Below are 18,406 nucleotides of genomic sequence, written 5' to 3'. Positions count from 1 at the left end.
ATTGACTGTGAACAATATTATACTTTGTTAGTCATTAACTGCTAATATGATTGCACTAATTAGAATTTACAAAGAAAACTTTTCTAAAATTATATTATTAAGGAGAAAGTCAGAATGAGTGAATATAAAGCTAACTTTACCTTAATCTGCTCACTCACTCTTAAGTTGTTCCAAGCCTACGAGTCCTTTCTTTCTTGGAATAAAAGAGATTTGTAAAAAGGTTGAGAATATTATCCCTGTAATGTACTAATAATCCCTTATTAGTGGTGAATCATTGAGGTGAAGTATTTTTAACTCTTAAATGAATTTCTGTGATTAACAATCCCTGTGCAGCTTTCTGCTACAAATACAAACAACAAAATAAGCAAATCTTACATTGTAAAAACCTGCAGTGTGTTTGTTTAAAGAGGGCTGGTTATTCAATATAATAATTTCCTGCCAAAATTGGAGACTATGAGCTGCAGAAGGGACTTGTTGTATTCCCAAAAGACATTTAAATGAAACCATCCTAAGCGAAAACATATTAAAATTCTGTTTTAAAATTAGCTGGTGAATTAACTTGTACTAGAGTGTGGGGATTTGTTTTGTAGCTGTTCTCTGATGAGGATATAGGCGATGAGTGGGTTATTTTACAGCCATTCTCACTGTTAATGTTCTCTCTGACGCCACTGTGGTGAATCCTTTCTCCCTACGGATTACTGATGGCATGAACAACACGCATTATCTTAATAACAGACTAATCATCCAAGTCACTTAGCATATCATGTTTTTATCTGCTTTAATTGTTGCTTGTACCTGCTCAGCTAATGGAAACAGATTGGCCGCTCTGTGGGAAGAGCTGCTGGGAGTTTAGTGAAGCTCTGCACTGAAAGATGTGCTTTTGTTCTGTGATTGTAACAGTTTCCTCTTTCCTCATCTTCTGTCTTTGAGAGGAACACACACACCTCCTCACACCCACTCATCCTCTGAGGCTTGAGTCCAGTGAGGAAATACAATCATAAAGGTGTCCGACAGGTGTGCCTTGCCATGTGAAACTACTATAGAAAGCAATACACAGTACAGTTTGTGAAAAGTCTGCAATGTCTTAAAAAAACTGTAGCGAATCTGCTTTTTATAAGGAATCATTACGTGGACTTACACCTTTAGGTCAAAGAATGATCATGCACCTGTGATGAAATACGATTAGTGTCTTCCTCTCTCTTTCGTTTTCTCTTCATCTGCTTGAATATTATGGATCATTAAAATAATTAAGTCTCGTCGTGCCAGGCTTTAGAAGGACTTCCAGGCCTTTTAACGGTGATGATGAGAAGTGCAGCCACATCTATCTCTTTACTGTCTCTGCTTCTGACACATCACATGACCTAATTTCATCACTTCCTGTATCAATCAGAGCTAAAGCCACTGGCTGGATGCGGACATTTATTTTTGAGATGAATATTTGCACCAAAGTGATCTTAGAAAACAGAATTTCTGCACTTTCATAAACAAAAATAGTTGTGACTAAAGTGCTAAAGTGTCTGTGAGTATGATTATTACACTCCTTTTTACAGAGATGTTTATTTTATTATGTTAATGTTCTTTCATGTGGCATGGTGGCTTAGTTAGCACTTGGTTGGTTAGCACTGTTGCTTGACAGCAAGAAGGTCGCTGGTTTGAGTACTGGCTGGTTTAGTTGGCATTTCTGTGTGCGGTTTGCATGTTTTTCCTGCGTTCACCGGTGCTTTGGTTTCTCCCACAGTTCAAAGACTTACAGTATAAGTGAATTGGATGAACTAAATTGGCCGTAGTGTATGACTGTGTGTGTGTGTGTGTGTGGATGAGAGTGTATGGGTGTTTCCCTGTTCTGGGTTGCAGCTGGAAGGGTATCTGCTATGTAAAACATATGCTGAAATAGTTGCCGATTAATTCCGCTGTGGCGACCTCTGAAATAGAGATTAAGCTGAAGGAAACTAAATGAATGAATGTTGATGTACTTCTATCAGAAATAAAATATTGTCGGCAGCTAGCTCTCTGCAACTCTCACATGGTCGCCCACTGAAGCTAAGCAGGGCTGCGGCCAGTCAGTACCTGGATGGGAGACCACATGGGAAAGCTAGATTGCTGCCGGAAGTGGTGTTAGTGAGACCAGCAGGGGGCGCCCAACCTGTGGTCTATATGGGTTCTGATGCCCCAGTATAGTGACGGAGATTTTATACTGCTCAGTGAGCACCATCTTTCGGATGAGACGTTAAACCGAGGTCCCGACTCTTTGGTCGTTAAAAATCCCATGATGCCATTTGAAAAAGAGTAGGGGTTTAACCCCAGCATCCTGGCCAAATCTGCCCACTGGCCTCTGTCTATCATGGCCTCCTAACCATCCGCATACCATAATCTGTTTCCTCTCCACCAATCAGCTGGTGTGTGGTGTGCGGTGTGGCACAATATGGCTGTCGTCGTGTCATTTAGGTGGATGCTGCACACTGATGGTGGATGAGGGGATACTCCCAAAAATGTGTAGAGCACTTTGAGTGTCTAGAAAAGCGCTATATAAATGTAAGAAATTATTATTATTATTAATTATAATGTAGCACAGGGGGCACTATAAGAGAGGTGTGCTTAAGTATAATGACTGAAGCCATCAAGCTGACATCACTCCAGAAGCAAATGGTCAGACTTTGATTAAAGTGAATTAACATGTACCAAACCATTGTTCAAATTAAAAGTTCAAATAAAAAAAGTTGTATTGCTCAAATTAAAGTTGAAAGTCAACCGCACCTTAAACAGGGCTACCCAACTTTTTCTTATAAAGGGCTAATAACCAAATTTGATTGAGTGCTCTCATTCTACTACGTTCTGTTCCGATAATCAGTTCAGAATAACAGTGTAATCTTCCAGTCTTACAACTAAATTGTCAGGTCAACAAGGTGTTAAAAACATTTGTAGTGACTTTGGTCCACACTGCATTGCACCACATCCCAAAGGTGCTCTATTGGATTGAGATCTGATGACTGTTTAGGCCATTTGAGTTCAGTGAACCCATTGATATTCTTAAGATATTGAGAGGATTTGAGCTTTGTGACAAGACATGTTATTTTGCAGGAAGTAGCCATCAGAAGATGGGTTGACCATGTTCATGAAGAGAAGGACATGATCAGCGACAATACTGAGGTAAGATTTGGTTTTTAAATAATTTTTGCTTAGTAATAAGGGGCCCAAAATGTACCAGGAAAATAGACCCAAAATATTACAGCTTGTTAAAAGGCAGGGTGAATGCATTATCCTTTCTTATGACACATTCTGATCATACCATTCAAATTTCACAGAAGTCAACAAGAACTAGCAGCAACCTTTTACAGTCTTCTGTTATCCAGTTTGCTCAGCACATGGGTATAGTGAAAGTTTACTGTTCCTAGATGGCAGTGGTGGGCTCTTCTGCTGCTGCTGTAGCTCATCTGTTTCAAGGTTTGCTGTGTTGTGTGTTCAGTGATAATCTTTTGCAGACTTTGGTTGTAACAAGTTGTTATTTGAGTTACCGTTGCTAGATCATTTCTAGTTTTGAACATACTCTGCTAACCCAAGAAATGGCTGAGTTTTTTTTAAATATACAGTAAAAAAGGTTGTTACAATCTCCTAAATCACTGTTCTCCCTCATTCTGGTGCTCGGTTTAAACTTAATATATCTAAATCTTACACAATAGAATAAAGACTAACCAACAAAAGTAGGACTGTCACGCTTTAGATATCAGAAAATACTGTTGTATACAGTAGTAACGTTTTTGGCTTGTAATTTTATTCAATGACAAAAATGTGTTTTAAAGTTTTTGTTCAAAAACGTGACGACCTGCCATCTCCAATATGTCATCTTCTTTTTTATTGATTTAATTATTTTGCTATTGTAAAGCTAGATTGTGACATTTGCCTGGCATCATTAAATAATAACAAACAAACCAATTAGTTAGTCATGAAACTCATCATAATAACATAAAGAGCTGTCTCTCCTAAACTATTTGTGACATTTGGATGTCTTGTTGCATAACCGGCACATGCAAATTTAACAAAATGTAATTTGAGAAAAGCAAAATGGATAAGACAAGTCGAACTGATTGCCTGCATATTTGTAAAGTTAGTTACAGCTCGCGCTTTCTTTATTCCACATTTTACGCCTGTATACTTTAATTAACAGCGCTGCTCATCGGCGGCGGAGCGCGCGCGGACTGAAAGAACGTTCCGCCTGCATCTGATTTGGATGATTTCGTTCCGGGTTGTCAGTGGCTGTCAGGTCTCCGCTCCGTGCTGCTATTGAAATGATTTTCTGTTCGCGATCTCTTTGTTTTGGCTGGCATCAATCTCATTTTGCCTGCTTTGAGACAGCTGCCAGATTAATCTTGGAGTCTGTGCGCAAACCCATGCCGAAAGGAGCTGAGGAAGGTGAGAAAGGGCGAATTGTCATTCATAAACCTTCTATACGAGCTCTCAAATATGCCCCGTTCACCCTTTACGTGATTGTTTTCTGCTTTTTGACTTAAGTTAGGCTATACTGTCACAGAGCACACAGCCTCCAGTGGATCTGAGCGCGTGCGCTTGTCATTCAATGCTGTGGTGCCAGTTCACGCACAAGCGACAGACAGCAACCATTCAGCTGTTGTAGAAATCTCTTGAGATGATGATTTAGAAAGTAAAGAAAACACCCCATCCCTTCTCATCTACACACACTCGTTTTAATAATGCGTGGTTTGTTTATCTTTAGCAACTTTGCTGTTGTTCTGGGAAAACTCGACACTATAAAAAGCACAAAGCGTGTTTGGATTTCCAGCAGATGAAGTGATATTTTGGGAGACACATGAAGGCTCGTGCTGTTGAGCGCTGTCCACGAGCGGTGGTGCTGAACCTGTGCGCTGCGCTCAAGAGCCTCGCGTATGTTGAGAGACTGGCTCTTCATAAGCAATATCACGCCTGTAAAGACACAAGCCACATAGGAGGAGCGCGTGCACGGCTGGGGAAGCTTAGCCTTCTTCTGATCACGTGCATAATTTCTGTATATGATCACAGATGCGGTGGGATTCAAATTGCTGCCCTGGGATAACTGGATTTGGGGACGGTTTCCCTCCCCAAATCTAAAAGTTAATTACGGGTGTGCAGGCATAAATTGGAGTTGGATCAGTGGCTACATATTTATTTTACATATTTTGTATGTGTGCGTGCACAAAGAATAATGTAATTTATGTTATTTAAAGTAGCCTATATTATTTTTAAAATAGCATGTTTCCACACTCAGGTGGGCTACTTGGTTTAATCTTGGTTTGGATACTCAGTTCGATCAGATTTTTTGTTGGGCTGTTTTGTTAGGTTTTCAACACATTTTCAGTCATTAGGAAAACAGGACTTTCAGCATAAACAGGTTTTAAGATATACTCCTCCTATAACTCTATATAGTGTAACAGGTGTAAACAATGACTGTCACGTTTGTTGCTTGTTCGTGTTGGCTAATACATGGATTCCAAACATGTTTTTCAGCCAAACCCATTTGACATTAAACACTTAGCTAATTGAAATCACTCTGAGAAACTTCATGTTCAAACAATTTAACAACATAATTGCATGGTCTTCCACTCACCTTCACACTGACATGCAAGTAAACATAACATATAAAAAAATCTGGTCTAAAAAATGTGATTTTTAAAAATTATTTATTAATATGATTAGGGCAGCATGGTGCCGCAGTGGGTAGTACAATCGCATCACAGCAAGGTTGCTGGTTCGAGCCCTGGCTGGGTCAGTTGGCATTTCTGAGTTTGCATGTTCCACCGTGGGTTTTCTCCTAGGTTCTCCGGCTTCCCCCACAGTCCAAAGACATGTGGTATAGGTGAACTAAATAAGCTAAATTGGGCGTAGTGTATGTGTGTGCAAGAGTGTATGGTTATTTCCCGGTTTTGGGATGCGGCTGGAAGGGCAAAACATGTGGTAGATAAATTGGTAGTTCATTCCGCTGTGGCGACCCTTGATTAATAAAAAGACTAAGCAGAAAAAATGAATGAATGAATGAATGAATGATTAAATAAATAATATGATTTAATTAATTAGCCCCACAGCACGAGGGTCACTGGTTCGGGTCCCAGTTGGACCAGGAGGCCTTTCTGTGTGGAGTTTGCATGTTCTTCACGTGTTTGCATCGCATGGGTTTCCCCCACCGTCCAAAAGCATACAATAAGGGGAATTAGAGAAACTAAATTGTAGTAGTGTGTGAATGAGAGAGCGTGTGGGTGTTTCCCAGCACTTAGGGTTTAAAACAGTTTGTAAGACATCTGCCAGAGTATTGGTGGTTCATTTCACTGTTGCGACCCCTGATAAGCCATGGAATAATAGTGATTGAGTAAATGAGCTTCACATTAACTCACAAAGTGACTGTATTTCTTACATTGACCACAGTTTAGGGAAAACTGGCGAAATTAAATATTTAATCCATTTCTGTTGAAAAGACAAAAAGAGTAGCATAGATTACGTCACAAACAGTTTTCATAATACAATATACATTGACGGACTACAATACTGTGCTACACAAATCGTCAATTTCAGATTGTCTGACTTGTAAGTGTATTATGTAGCAAAGTGTTGTTAATCCATTGACCTTTTTATTGAACCACTGTGTTTAAAGACTTCTCTAAACGCAATAGTTCAACCAAGTAGCTGCCCTAATAAGCCGAATTCTGTAATGAGATCTGCTTGAATAAATGCATTTGTCTTGAAGGATGTTTTAGGCATCGGGAAAAGAGACAGCGCCGAGAGCAGGAGCATCTCACAGGACAGTACCGGCTATAGGTTGATTCAGTCGAACCTGCGGACTCTCAGGTGATTGGCTGGAGGTGGATGACATCATTGAAAGTCCGCTGCCTCAGCCGCGCGCTAAACTCCTGGAAAGAGATCAGAGACGCTCGCGCGGATGGGAGCCACATCTGGCGGATTGTAAACCGACTCGTTCTAGACAAAAGCAGTCGCTCGAGGTGCGCTTAGGTAAGCAGCAGTCGCGATGGTCAGAGTCTCAATCAGCGTCTCACCGCTGGCCAGAGCCGCGCGCGTCAAGAGCGCATGATGTGAAAACAAAGTGTTCCGGCGCAACATGAGGACAGCCCTTCTAATAATCGCGAGGAAAAACTTGACGGAGTGAAAGAGGAAGGCTGGATTCCTTTTTCTTTTTTCTTCTGGCTGGTTGAGCATTTTTAAAACCATGCAACATGAATGTAACTAACAGCACTGGAGCAGAGGGACTCGCGCCCTGGAACTTCAACGGTAAGTTGCGAGTGAAGGCGTCGAGCTTAATGTGACACACACAAAGAGTTAGAAAGAGTTTCTTATCACCACTGGGAATTACGACGGATGTGTCCAGTGTGTGGGTATTCATTCTGAGACTATATCCAAACAAAGTGACTCACATTTGTGACTGTAGCCAAACTGCCCTCTTTATGTTTTCCAAGATTAATGTGTTTTTATTTTCTGTTATTGTGTAAGTAGGCTAAAATCATTAAGCAGAACCCTTTTCACCTTGTCAGATTGAGTTGTAAAGAAACAAGATGAGCATTAATGGTACTTAGGCACATCTGCAGAAGGGGCTAAACCGGTTTATCCCAGTCAGTGTGCGCTGCAAGTGAACATTAAACATAAATATCATTAAATTATTACTGTCAAATGTGTTTTTCACTCAGTTATGTTGCTTATGATATTGAAGTGGAGGAACACAATTATTATCAATTAAAATTATTATTATTATTTATTATTATTATTATTACAATAAAAAATCATGTTTTTATTCATTTTAAATACATTAGTCAATTATTTGTTCATATGATTAACTCAAAACCAAAATTGTATTGCGTCATACGTGAATGTTTCATCCATTTAGATTTTGTTTATCAGGTAAAGTTTTTGCAGATATAAAAAAACTTGTAAATGAGGGTTTGTGTTAATGTACAAGTGTGGCTGAGAAATGATTCTTTGTTGATTTCTGCTGGAATGCCCTGTGGTATTGGCACAGGAGTGGATTTGACAAGGGCTGATTGATGTTTAGGGGAGATTACTGTTGATGTTTACATATAGATTAGTGTAGGTTTTAGGCTAAAAGCCATTTCTGGCCAATTCACCACTGGCTTATCTGTCTCTGCCACTCTGTTAAATGATCTATCAGGACCTGATCTTTAGCTCTTTCTGCTGCTTGTGATTTACAGAGTAGCAAGAGCCCAAAGTGACAGCCCACAATGCCATATTATTTCCCTTAATTTTTTTTATTAATTTTTATGCACAATTCATTAAAAAAATCTTTAAGAATCCTCTCTTTCTCAACTGTTTATTTCTATAATGCTTTTACTATGTAGATTGTGTCAAAGCAACTTAACATAGAAGTTCTTCACATAATCTACTGTATATTTAATCATGCAACGACCATATCTGTTCCACGTCTTCAGTTGAATGTGAATGTTAAGATAGATGAAATTGATAAGGGGATAAGCCCTGCTCTTGCTGATAAGTATGTCATATGCTGTACAGAACACACATGTGCATTTCATTTAAATAATCTGTGCATTGAATCCAGTTGTCAAAATGTTGTCTTTTCCGTTCATAATAAGCAGAGTGCATATCATCACTGAGCAGGCACACATTCCCCCCTCAGAAGCTTCTACAGACGCTTCTCTCCAAACTGGCTTTAAAGTAGAAAATGTATACAGGCATTTTGGGGGCTCTGAACATGGGAGAAAGAAACAAAAAGACTGAGTGTTGGTCAAAGTTCTCTCAGAGAGGATTTTCAGATAATACAAATCTCTCAGTTTTGTTATCTCAGACAGACTCAATCACATCTCACTGCTGCGCATGATGGTGCCTCTTTGATTCTGTGACCATGATTCTTACTGTGTGAACTGGTAAAGTACTAGAAGAATCCCCTAGAGTCAAAGTCTGATCTCTCTCTCTCTCTCTCTCTCTCTCTCTTTCTCTCTCTCTCTCTCACTTTCTCTCTCTCTTTCTCTCTCTCTCTTTGTCTCTTTGGCGGGGTGTTAACCCAGTTTCACAGAGGAAAGTGTGTCGCTATGCTGCTGTTTCACCCTGTTACACACACACACACAAACACTCTGAGAAAAGAATGAAATGCCTGGAGACACAGCCAAATCTCAGTGGCTTCTCAACGGGGAGAGAGAACAGCTATAACAGCTGAAGCAGCAGGACTGGCTTTTAGCTCTAAACAAAGCCCTGAGCGTTCTGCCACCGGCCACCAACAATTGCATCACCTGTGACACCTTTAGACTAAATATTTCATCAGATGTAGCACATGTTGGTTGTGGGCACAGTGTATCATTACATTGCGGAAGCCTTGAGTGGAGCATCATAAAATGATGGACAGCACTGGACATTGAAACAGACTCTGATCTCAAAATGGCACTCTTTATTGTCAAAACTGACACGTAATTGGGTTCAGACTATCAACCTCAGATTATTATCAGACCTCAGATCATCAAAAAGTGTATATTAGGACTGACAATAATGGATTTAGGTTAGAGAACACATAACTAGGACCAGAGAGGAACTATAAACATTTTCTTGCTATTTCTGCGAAAAAATTTGTTTTAAAAATCTGAGGATTTATGAGGAATTATTTTGGGAATATCATAACTAAAAACTAAATATATGAAATAAAAAATAATAGCTTTTTAACTTTTATTTAATGTTTACAATGGAAATCCATCTAGAGCCACTTATTTGGTAAACAGTCTATCAAGAACGAAAATATTACTTCACAAACTTTATTGCAAATAAAATGAACACTTTCATTGTCATAAAAGTAATAAAATTACTGAAATTCATTTAAAAATGGAATAAATATCAAATGACACATTTAAACAAGTAAATAAATACGCAATGATGGGTTAAAAATCTGCGGAAATCTGTGGATTTCTGTGCACGCAGATTCCGTGAGGGCCTACTTATACTGTAACTAACAACTTATTCCTTCAATAAAATCCTTATTGCTGCTTACTAACAGTGAGTCATTGAGTGAGTGAGCAGGGTAAGGACAAGGGATAGCGTAGGGACAAAGGATCTTGAATATGCAAAACAAAGCATTACTATGTGCTTTAAAAGTACCAAATATTTTTAAACAACTGCTGATAATACCCACAAAAAATACAAAATACACTGTAAATAATTATATAATACAGTCATGACAATGTTTTTGGTCATTTAACTTATTTCAAGCTTACCTTGCCCCCCAAAAAAGTAAGGGATTCATCCAGTGGCTTCATCAGAATAAACAGCAAAAATCAGTTCAAGGCACTCTAACATGGAATAAAAAAAATGAAAACTCGTACTGAATTTTGACTTTTAAAATTTATTTGATTCAACTGTAGTTTATAGTGAATATATGTTCAATAATTTAAAGTGTTAACCATTATTTTAATGATACAGTTGAAGTCAGAATTTTTAGCCCCTCTGAATTATTAGCCCCTGTTTTTGTTTTTTAAAATAGTGCTTAAAAGATTAAAAGCTGCATTTATTTTAGCTGAAATAAAACATTAAGACTTTCTCCAGAAGAAAAAATATTATCAGACATACTGTGAAAATTTACTTACATCATTTGGGAAATATTTAAAAAAGAAAAAAAAAATTCAAAGGGGGGCTAATAATTTTGACTTCAACTGGATAACACTACAATAAAGATTTCTTCATGCTTTTTGGTTTGATTAAATCATAAAACTTAATTCTTTAACCTTAAATCTTTGGTTTTCTCTGATTGATTTCCCTAGACTTTGGGATGGGCTGTGTCTGTGTCATGCAAGTGCTTGCATTGCGCCAGTTGAGTGTTATTGTTATACATGTGACGGTTATTGGCATTTGGGCTCCAGGCTTTTCATTTATGAGCATTAATTTCTCATGGGAACTCTTGTACTCTTGTGAGGTTTAGTGTATCTTAAAGCCCCTTGGGGGCAAAGGAAAACTGAACTTTGCACTTATCAGTAATGAATAGCATCTAATGCCATAGGAAGTTCCCAGACACTGACATAGACAAATGTGTTTTCACCTACTAGAAAGAATAACGCTGATAACTGTCCGAGCTGTCATCTGGTCTTTTAAAGTAATTGCTTTTTTCATGCCGATCACAATGGCGCAGTTAACAGGGAGCCAGCACCTGTATCACCTTCCCTAAGAGTGCATGCCAATCAGAAGCATCTGGAATATTTTACTAGCTGTAAAAACCCCTCAAATTAAAACGTGTTTTTAGAATTATAACTACGCCACGTTCCTTGTCACAAAGCTAATCTGATGTTTTGCTCGTTTATGTGTTGATCTGCTTAGTCAATGTTACTAAACTGCAGCACAGCAGGGTGTAGTGCCTGATTCTGATCCAATATTCAGAGAATAAGCTCAGATTAGAACTGTGTGTGTGTGTGTGTGTGTGGGAGAGAACGAGAGAGTCATTAGCTTGCCAGTGGCCAGTATGGGGGATCTTATAACAAGCACAAAGCAAAATCAAAGGAGGAGTCTGATGAACAGACCACAAAGCTTCCCACACACACTCCCACTGTGATGTCTGTCCGAATCTGCAGAGGCTTGCGTGCCGTCTGTGTGTTTGTCCATGTGTCCTGGTTGCCTTGTTAACTCTAACTTTAACTTGTGTTGTGGGGCCCAATGTAAATTGGAAAAACGTCCTGGAAAGACAGGCCAGCAAATTACTAAAACACCAATTAAAAACTTTTTGATGCTTATATGGAACCTTTCAGCTTGTTAATCGAATGTTGACACATTGTTATAGATGTTTAAGTTAATTAACTGATATTCATATGAGATTTTTTTTGCTCCTTCAGTCGTACTGGTGGGGAAAAGTATATTTGGTAGCAGATGGCTTTATGTTTGGAGCTGCCAGCTGGTAACTGGAGGCTTTCTGCTTTGAGTCCCAATAGAGTCTCTAAATGAGCAGCATCCATGTGTTTGTTGGTGTGCATGCATTTGTTTGTGCAGACAAGCGTGTGTGACTACATCCATAGTCAAATCCTCTGCAGCTGACTTGACTCCCTTCCTGTTCTTTGTCATTCAATTAAATTTAAAAGTACAAGAGTTTAGCCTTTATGAACATGTACGACTCTGCCAGTGTGTGTGAAGCAGAGAAGTGTTCGAGAAACAGCTGCTGCTTTCTGCATCCCAGAGCTTTAGCACAGGAGACACGCAGCTGAGAGAATGACAGCTTATATAAAAGTCTCGGTTTGTGACTAGGAGACTCTGGAAACATCTTTCGCTGTATTTTTGACAATGTGTCGCCGCCTCGCTGTACAAAGAGCCACAGTGCTCTAGCATCAGTGCAGAAAGAGTCTCCAATGAACAATAACAGGCTTTTTGAAGGTACTGACACAGACATTGCTAACATGTAACTGAATGTCTGGTGATTCTGTTTGTTGGGTTTCCTTCATGTTTTCTTGCTCTTAAAGGAACACTCAACTTTTCCTTTTTTTGGAAATAGGCCCATTTTACAACTTCATAGAGTTAAGCATCCATTACAGGTCTGGCGGGAACACTTTTAGCTTAGCTTAGCATAAATCAATCAATTGGATTAGACCAGGGCTATGTCCGAAACCGCCTACTAGTCAATAAGTACTGCATTTGAATTTAAACGTACTACTCGGCTTTTAGAAAAGTACATTCATACAGTATGAGTATGAATGTGAATGGAATTCGGACATACTACATCCTCCATTTTGTCATGGTCATGTGACCTACCTGCATCAGTTGCATATGCATTGCTTTACTCCCATTCATGAATTCTCTCTTGGGTCATCATGGGATAGCGCAGCATGCATGGAATGCGCACTTCAGAATCTCGTCAGAAGTAGTAGGTCATCCAGGTACTTCTCACATACTACTCGGCTCGCATTCTGATTTTAGCAATCAATAAACTATGGAAGAATGTGGTTTCGGATGCAGCCCAGAGGTTTCTGGCCAGGTTTCAAACTGCTGGCCAGCAGGCCATTTTCGCCCCCTCTCCACACCCCACACACTGAGGTCAAAAATATAACGAGATTCGTCCCTAAAAACTAAATATTGTTGAATCGCTATCATTGTTGTGCAGTCGCTTATGGCCACTTGTGGTTTTGACCTGCCTCCTACTGGATGTTTGAAGTACTGAAATATGTTTGAGTTACTTTCGGTTTCTTTAGGCGTGCAGTCAAGTAAGTAAGTAATGCACATGCAGATTATTTCTGGAGCTGATTTAAACGTTGAAATAAATGTCAGTAAGTGCTCTATTTTTACTAAAGCTCTACTTTTAAAAATATTCAAGAGTCATTTGATTATAATTATTTTATACCACCTGTATTGTGTTGTACAAACACACTTCCATGGCTTACACATTATGATGGTGGTGTAAATATGATCATTTTGCTAATATTCGATTAAAATGGTCTAATCTCATTTAGTAGATATTCCACAAATGCATACTAAAATTTGTATAAAAAATGTGTGAAATTGTACTAAATATTTGCCCCCTCTTTGTTGTAGTTTTACACACACACACACACACACACACACACACACACACACACACACACACACACACACACACACACACACGCACACACACACACACACACACACACACACACACACACACACACACACACACACACACACACACACACACACACACACACACACACACAAAGAAAGATATTGAGAAGTTACCCAATCTGCTTTCTGCTTTTCTTGTGCCATCTGTTAAACTTTTGGTTAAGCAACAACTGATTGGGACAGAATAATAATAATTATTATTATGCCTTTTATTAAATTGTAATTTTTTATAGCAATTTAATCTACCCCTTCAATATAAGAAACAAAAAGATAGGAGCTTTGACTGCATATACTATGTTAAAGCCCCTTGCCAATTTGAGTGTAAAAAAGTGTACTTAAAGCATGACTCTTTTGTAGTTACATGGTGTACTAAGAGTGATAAAAATTAGCTATTTTCTAGGCCATATTGCTTGGTCATTTTGGCATAATAATCAAGGATCTTTGTTGCTCTACCATGGCTGCAGCAGGAGCAATGATATTACGCAGTGCTGTTACCTAGCTACCTCGCTGGGGACTATTTTCAGGTGCTGCTTAAAATTTTTGCTACAGATGAGTCAAGCTTTAAAAAATGAAAACTATTAAAACTCTAATGTGAGCAAGATGCTAATGGTCTAATTCGATTCAATGGTTTAAACAAAGCTAAGCTAAAAGTGCTCCCGCCTTATCCAGAGATTGGCTTGAATGGATTCAAAAATGGTAAAACTCAACTGTATATGTAGCAGAGGTCTTTAGACTCCAGAGCAACCGACTCCCATTCGGAAGGCTGCCAGTTTGATCCCAGCTCAGAGCAAGTTGGGTGGTTATAGCGTGGTTACATTGGTGCCTTAACCCGGATGGTAGTGAGGTTTAGGGGGGTAAGTGTAGCAGAGGCCAGCTAGTGAAGTGCTGTGCAGGTAAACTTCACTTCTCTGACCTCTAAAAGTCACTGGTTAGACCTCAGATTAGAGCGGGTTGGGTGGTGTAGGACCAGCAGGTTTACATATAACTCTAGGGAAGTTGTAAAATGAGGCTATTTCCAAAAAAGTGGAATGTTCATTTGATAAAAATACAGTCTAAATAAGATCATAATACACCCAAAGGCCACTTTACACTGGCTCATTAATGCAAATACCAGCTCAGTGTTAATGAAAGCATTTAGTCGTAGACAGTAAAGATATGGGAATAAGGAAAAAAGGTGATTTTGGAATGATTGTTGGTGCCAGAGGGATTGCAGCAACTGCTGATCTGCTGGGATTTTCATGCACGGGCATCAATAGAGTATGGTCTGAAAAGAGAAATCCTCCAATGAGAGGCACTTCTGTGGACGCTATGCTCACAAATGCCTTGTTGAGGTCAGCTGAGAATGGGCAGACTTGTTCAAGCTAACTCAAATAAGCAGCTGAGGTTAAATTTTACATAATGGCCGTCTATGACTTATGCTCAATACATAATAATAGATTTAATGGCTTGTAATGGTATCATTGACGCAGTCATGTCAGTTTAAAAAAAATATTAATAATGATTTTCGAGTCGAACGCAAAGAAATACAACAGTGTGAGGGTTTGAGAAAGAGCGAGAGAAGGGCCATCAATAAAGAGTTAATGTGCAGAATGTGTCCGGAGAGAGAAATGAGTGGAGGTGAGGGCAGATGAATTATTATGATTATATAAGCAATGGAGCTCTCCCTCAGCTTAATGGCGCTCGGTTAGAAATGAGCACTATTAATAACGTCCTAACACATCAGTGACATATCACTGCTCCCACAATGACCTCTCTGGGGTCATTCTGTAGACACAGATTAGTGCCCTCTTGGTAACCGTAGACTGGAATTGTTTTTCAAAGCTTTGTCAAGCAGGTCCCGTATCGACTCAGTTAGGACATTGAGCTGAGGAAGACAGAACGAGGCAGAGGAATACATCTGTGCGGCGTTGGCATCGGGCTGTGATCAGGCATGGAGCTGCGAGCCAGCTGAGATCAGACCCCTCATATCTCACTGCTGCAGGCTGAGCTCTGATCACCCTCTCTGCATCTGCACACTGCCAAGCACACAGACACAGCTGTGGGAGAACTTCACCACCAGATCCCATCACTAACATACATGACACTCACACTTCAGTAATTGCATCTGTAATAATTCTGGAGCCGTTTTAGGATGCATTTGTGCTAGTAAATCAGACATTAGAGAAGGGTGTAGTTTTCTGTATTATTGTTGGTGAGCAGGGTGTGAATTATACATTGACGATCAGGGGTCAGCTTTTTCTGTAATACATTCATCTATATTTCTGTAGCAATTTTTACAATGTAGATTGTCAAAGCTGCTTAACATAGCTGAAATTTAGTCTTTACAGTTGAAGTTCAGTTCAATGTAATAATGTAAATCTCACTGCTGAAAGCCAAAACACTGAAGAGCAACTCCAACGATGCGCAGCTCCACAAGTCCCAAACCAAGCAAGCCATAGGAGACAGTTGTGAGCAACAAACTTTACCAACTTGGCTCAGCTGGGCAAAACCAGTTCTTCTCTGGCCTAATGTCTTGCGCAGAGCTAAAGTCTAGTCTAAATAATATTATATGCTTCAGTGAACCAAATTTATATATTTAATTAGATTAAATCTAATTAATTATTCAAACTTATAAAAGTTTTCATTGTTTTGATGGACATTCAGTGTATTCTGACCTTTATTAACCTCTGACTGGCTATTTCAGCAGATGTGTGATGCTCAAAGACAACCTATTTTTGCATCAAAAAGTAAATGACCATGAAAGATTGCACTATTATTTTACAGTTTGACCTCCATGTGCGATTAGGTATCCATAAAAGACAAACTATGCATCTAATTTTAGTATTTATGTAGATACAAACACTTATTTTACAAGAAAAGTGGCATCATACAATGTCTACAGTGAAACAGTGATCGAAACAGTGGGACTCTGGCATAAATAGGCAGAGTGATCTTTGTCCATATAATTGCATCGACAAACTTTGTAAAAAAGGTGCACAACCAACAGGAACCAACCAACAGCATCTGAGGGTTTCGCTACAATTACTAAGGACAAGCATAAAAGCCAAAGATTGAAGCAGTGTACTGACACTGTTACATCTTACCTGATAGATTCAAAGGACTGAAGAGTCAATAGATAGAGACCAGATTAATTAAATATCACGTTTAACAACTATAGTGAGACAAGATCCAGTGGTACATCCCTGATAAGCTATCCGACGTGCACTGCTCTCTGGGGTTTTGTGCTGACTGCCTGGAGCTCAGACGTTCGCATATGCTGCAGTGCATCAGTGCATGCCTCTCTCTGTGTGTGTGTGTGTGTGGTCATGTGATGTGCATTTTCAGCAGTATAGTGTGGAAGGAGGGCTTTTCAGAAATGCTAGATGAAACGTCAGTTTGGACATGGATTGTTTTTTATTCTAAAATGCCATTTTAAAACTAAGACATAGTAGTGTAAATGAGGCCGTGTGTATTTTCGCGAGCTGGTTGCTGCTGCAACAGAGGTGGGGCGGAGGATCGCGATGCCCGCTCAGCATCGTGATGTCTATTGGCCATCAGTAGGCCCACATGAAATCTGTGCATGCAGAAATCTGCAGATTTTTGCCCATCGAGTCTATGTATTTACTAGTGTAAAAGCGTGTAAATTTATATTTATTCAGTTTTGAAATTATTTTCAGTAATATTACTAACTAATATGAAAGTGTTCATTTGATTGACTTACAATACAATTTGTAAAGTGATACTTTTAGTATATAATATTAATATTCTTTAGTCTTTTAGTAGATGTATATTATATGAGAGACTTGCTTTGTTTACCAAATAAGTGGATCTAGATGGATTTGCATTGTAAACATTAAATAAAAGTTAAAAAGCTATTATTTGTAGATTTCAAGTTTTTGGTTATGATACTCACAAAATAATATCGCATAAACCCACAGATTTTTTACAAAATTCTTTGCAGAAATAGCAAAAAATGTCCACAGATTCTGTCTAGCCCTAGCCATTGGCGATGGACAATGGCATCGTCTATCGACCCAAGCCTAGTTACTGTAGGTCAGAATACACTCAGTATCCCTTAAAACAATGAAAACTTAAATGAGTTTAAATAATAAATTAGATTTAATCTAATTAAATATATAAATATGGTTAACTGAAGGGAAAATGGTATGAACTGTCATAGGGGTGCTCAAATATGTACAGTTATATGATCTATTAATTATTGATATTATTATTTAAGATCAGAGCAAACAATTTCGCACTACTTGAAGGGTTGACCCCATTCATGTCGTCACCTTAGAATTATAAGGTTCTATCTAACATTTTTGCCAAATTTGAGTTATTGACATATTCTTAATAAATGACAGCTCATTTATATTATGTGATGTTTTTTTATAAGTTGTTTACAATTTAAGATTTTAAAATGGTTTTATCTACAAAGTCGAACTAGTTTGGCTTTATAAGGTTCTTTCTGTGAGCCAATCAGCATTTCTAATGCACGCACAAGGACCAATCAGGATCAGCTTTCTTTGTCATTTCGCCAGACTGCTCCATTGACAGCAGGACAGACCAGAAAAATATAATCAGAGTCGACAAAATAATGATGCACCACACAAAACTGAGCAGAAACCTGAAACTGAAAAAATGTATAAATGTGATGATTTAGAAGGTTTTTTTTTTACATTGAGATGAAATGTTGCATTTTACATTGTTGAAAAAGAAACTTGTTAAAAAATGTAATATTAAATTTAAAATAGATTTTTATTTGGGTATATATAGTCAGTGAAACATTTTCAGTGTTTATTAAACTTACTGGCGCATTGTCTGTTTTCTTTTAAAGTCTTTAAATTTCATGTTA

At 38.6% G+C, this 18,406-nt stretch overlaps 1 protein-coding gene across 1 annotated transcript in view; it reads left to right on the top strand.

Moving 5' to 3' along the window:
• Positions 1 to 6,893: 6,893 nt before the first annotated feature.
• The window catches only part of chrm4a (cholinergic receptor, muscarinic 4a), a 26,657-nt gene continuing 15,144 nt past the window's right edge, over positions 6,894 to 18,406 (top strand). The window contains exon 1 of the mRNA XM_087261565.1: positions 6,894 to 7,263. Coding sequence (XP_087117691.1) covers positions 7,209 to 7,263 — 55 coding nt within the window. The 5' untranslated portion in view covers positions 6,894 to 7,208. The remainder of the gene's footprint in view (positions 7,264 to 18,406) is intronic.

This window comes from Danio rerio, chromosome 7 (genome assembly GCF_052040795.2).
Source record: "Danio rerio strain M-AB ecotype USA chromosome 7, GRCz13ab, whole genome shotgun sequence".
Classification (NCBI taxonomy): domain Eukaryota; kingdom Metazoa; phylum Chordata; class Actinopteri; order Cypriniformes; family Danionidae; genus Danio; species Danio rerio.
Note: the sequence above shows the minus strand (reverse complement) of the source record. Positions and strands in the feature narration are given on the sequence as shown.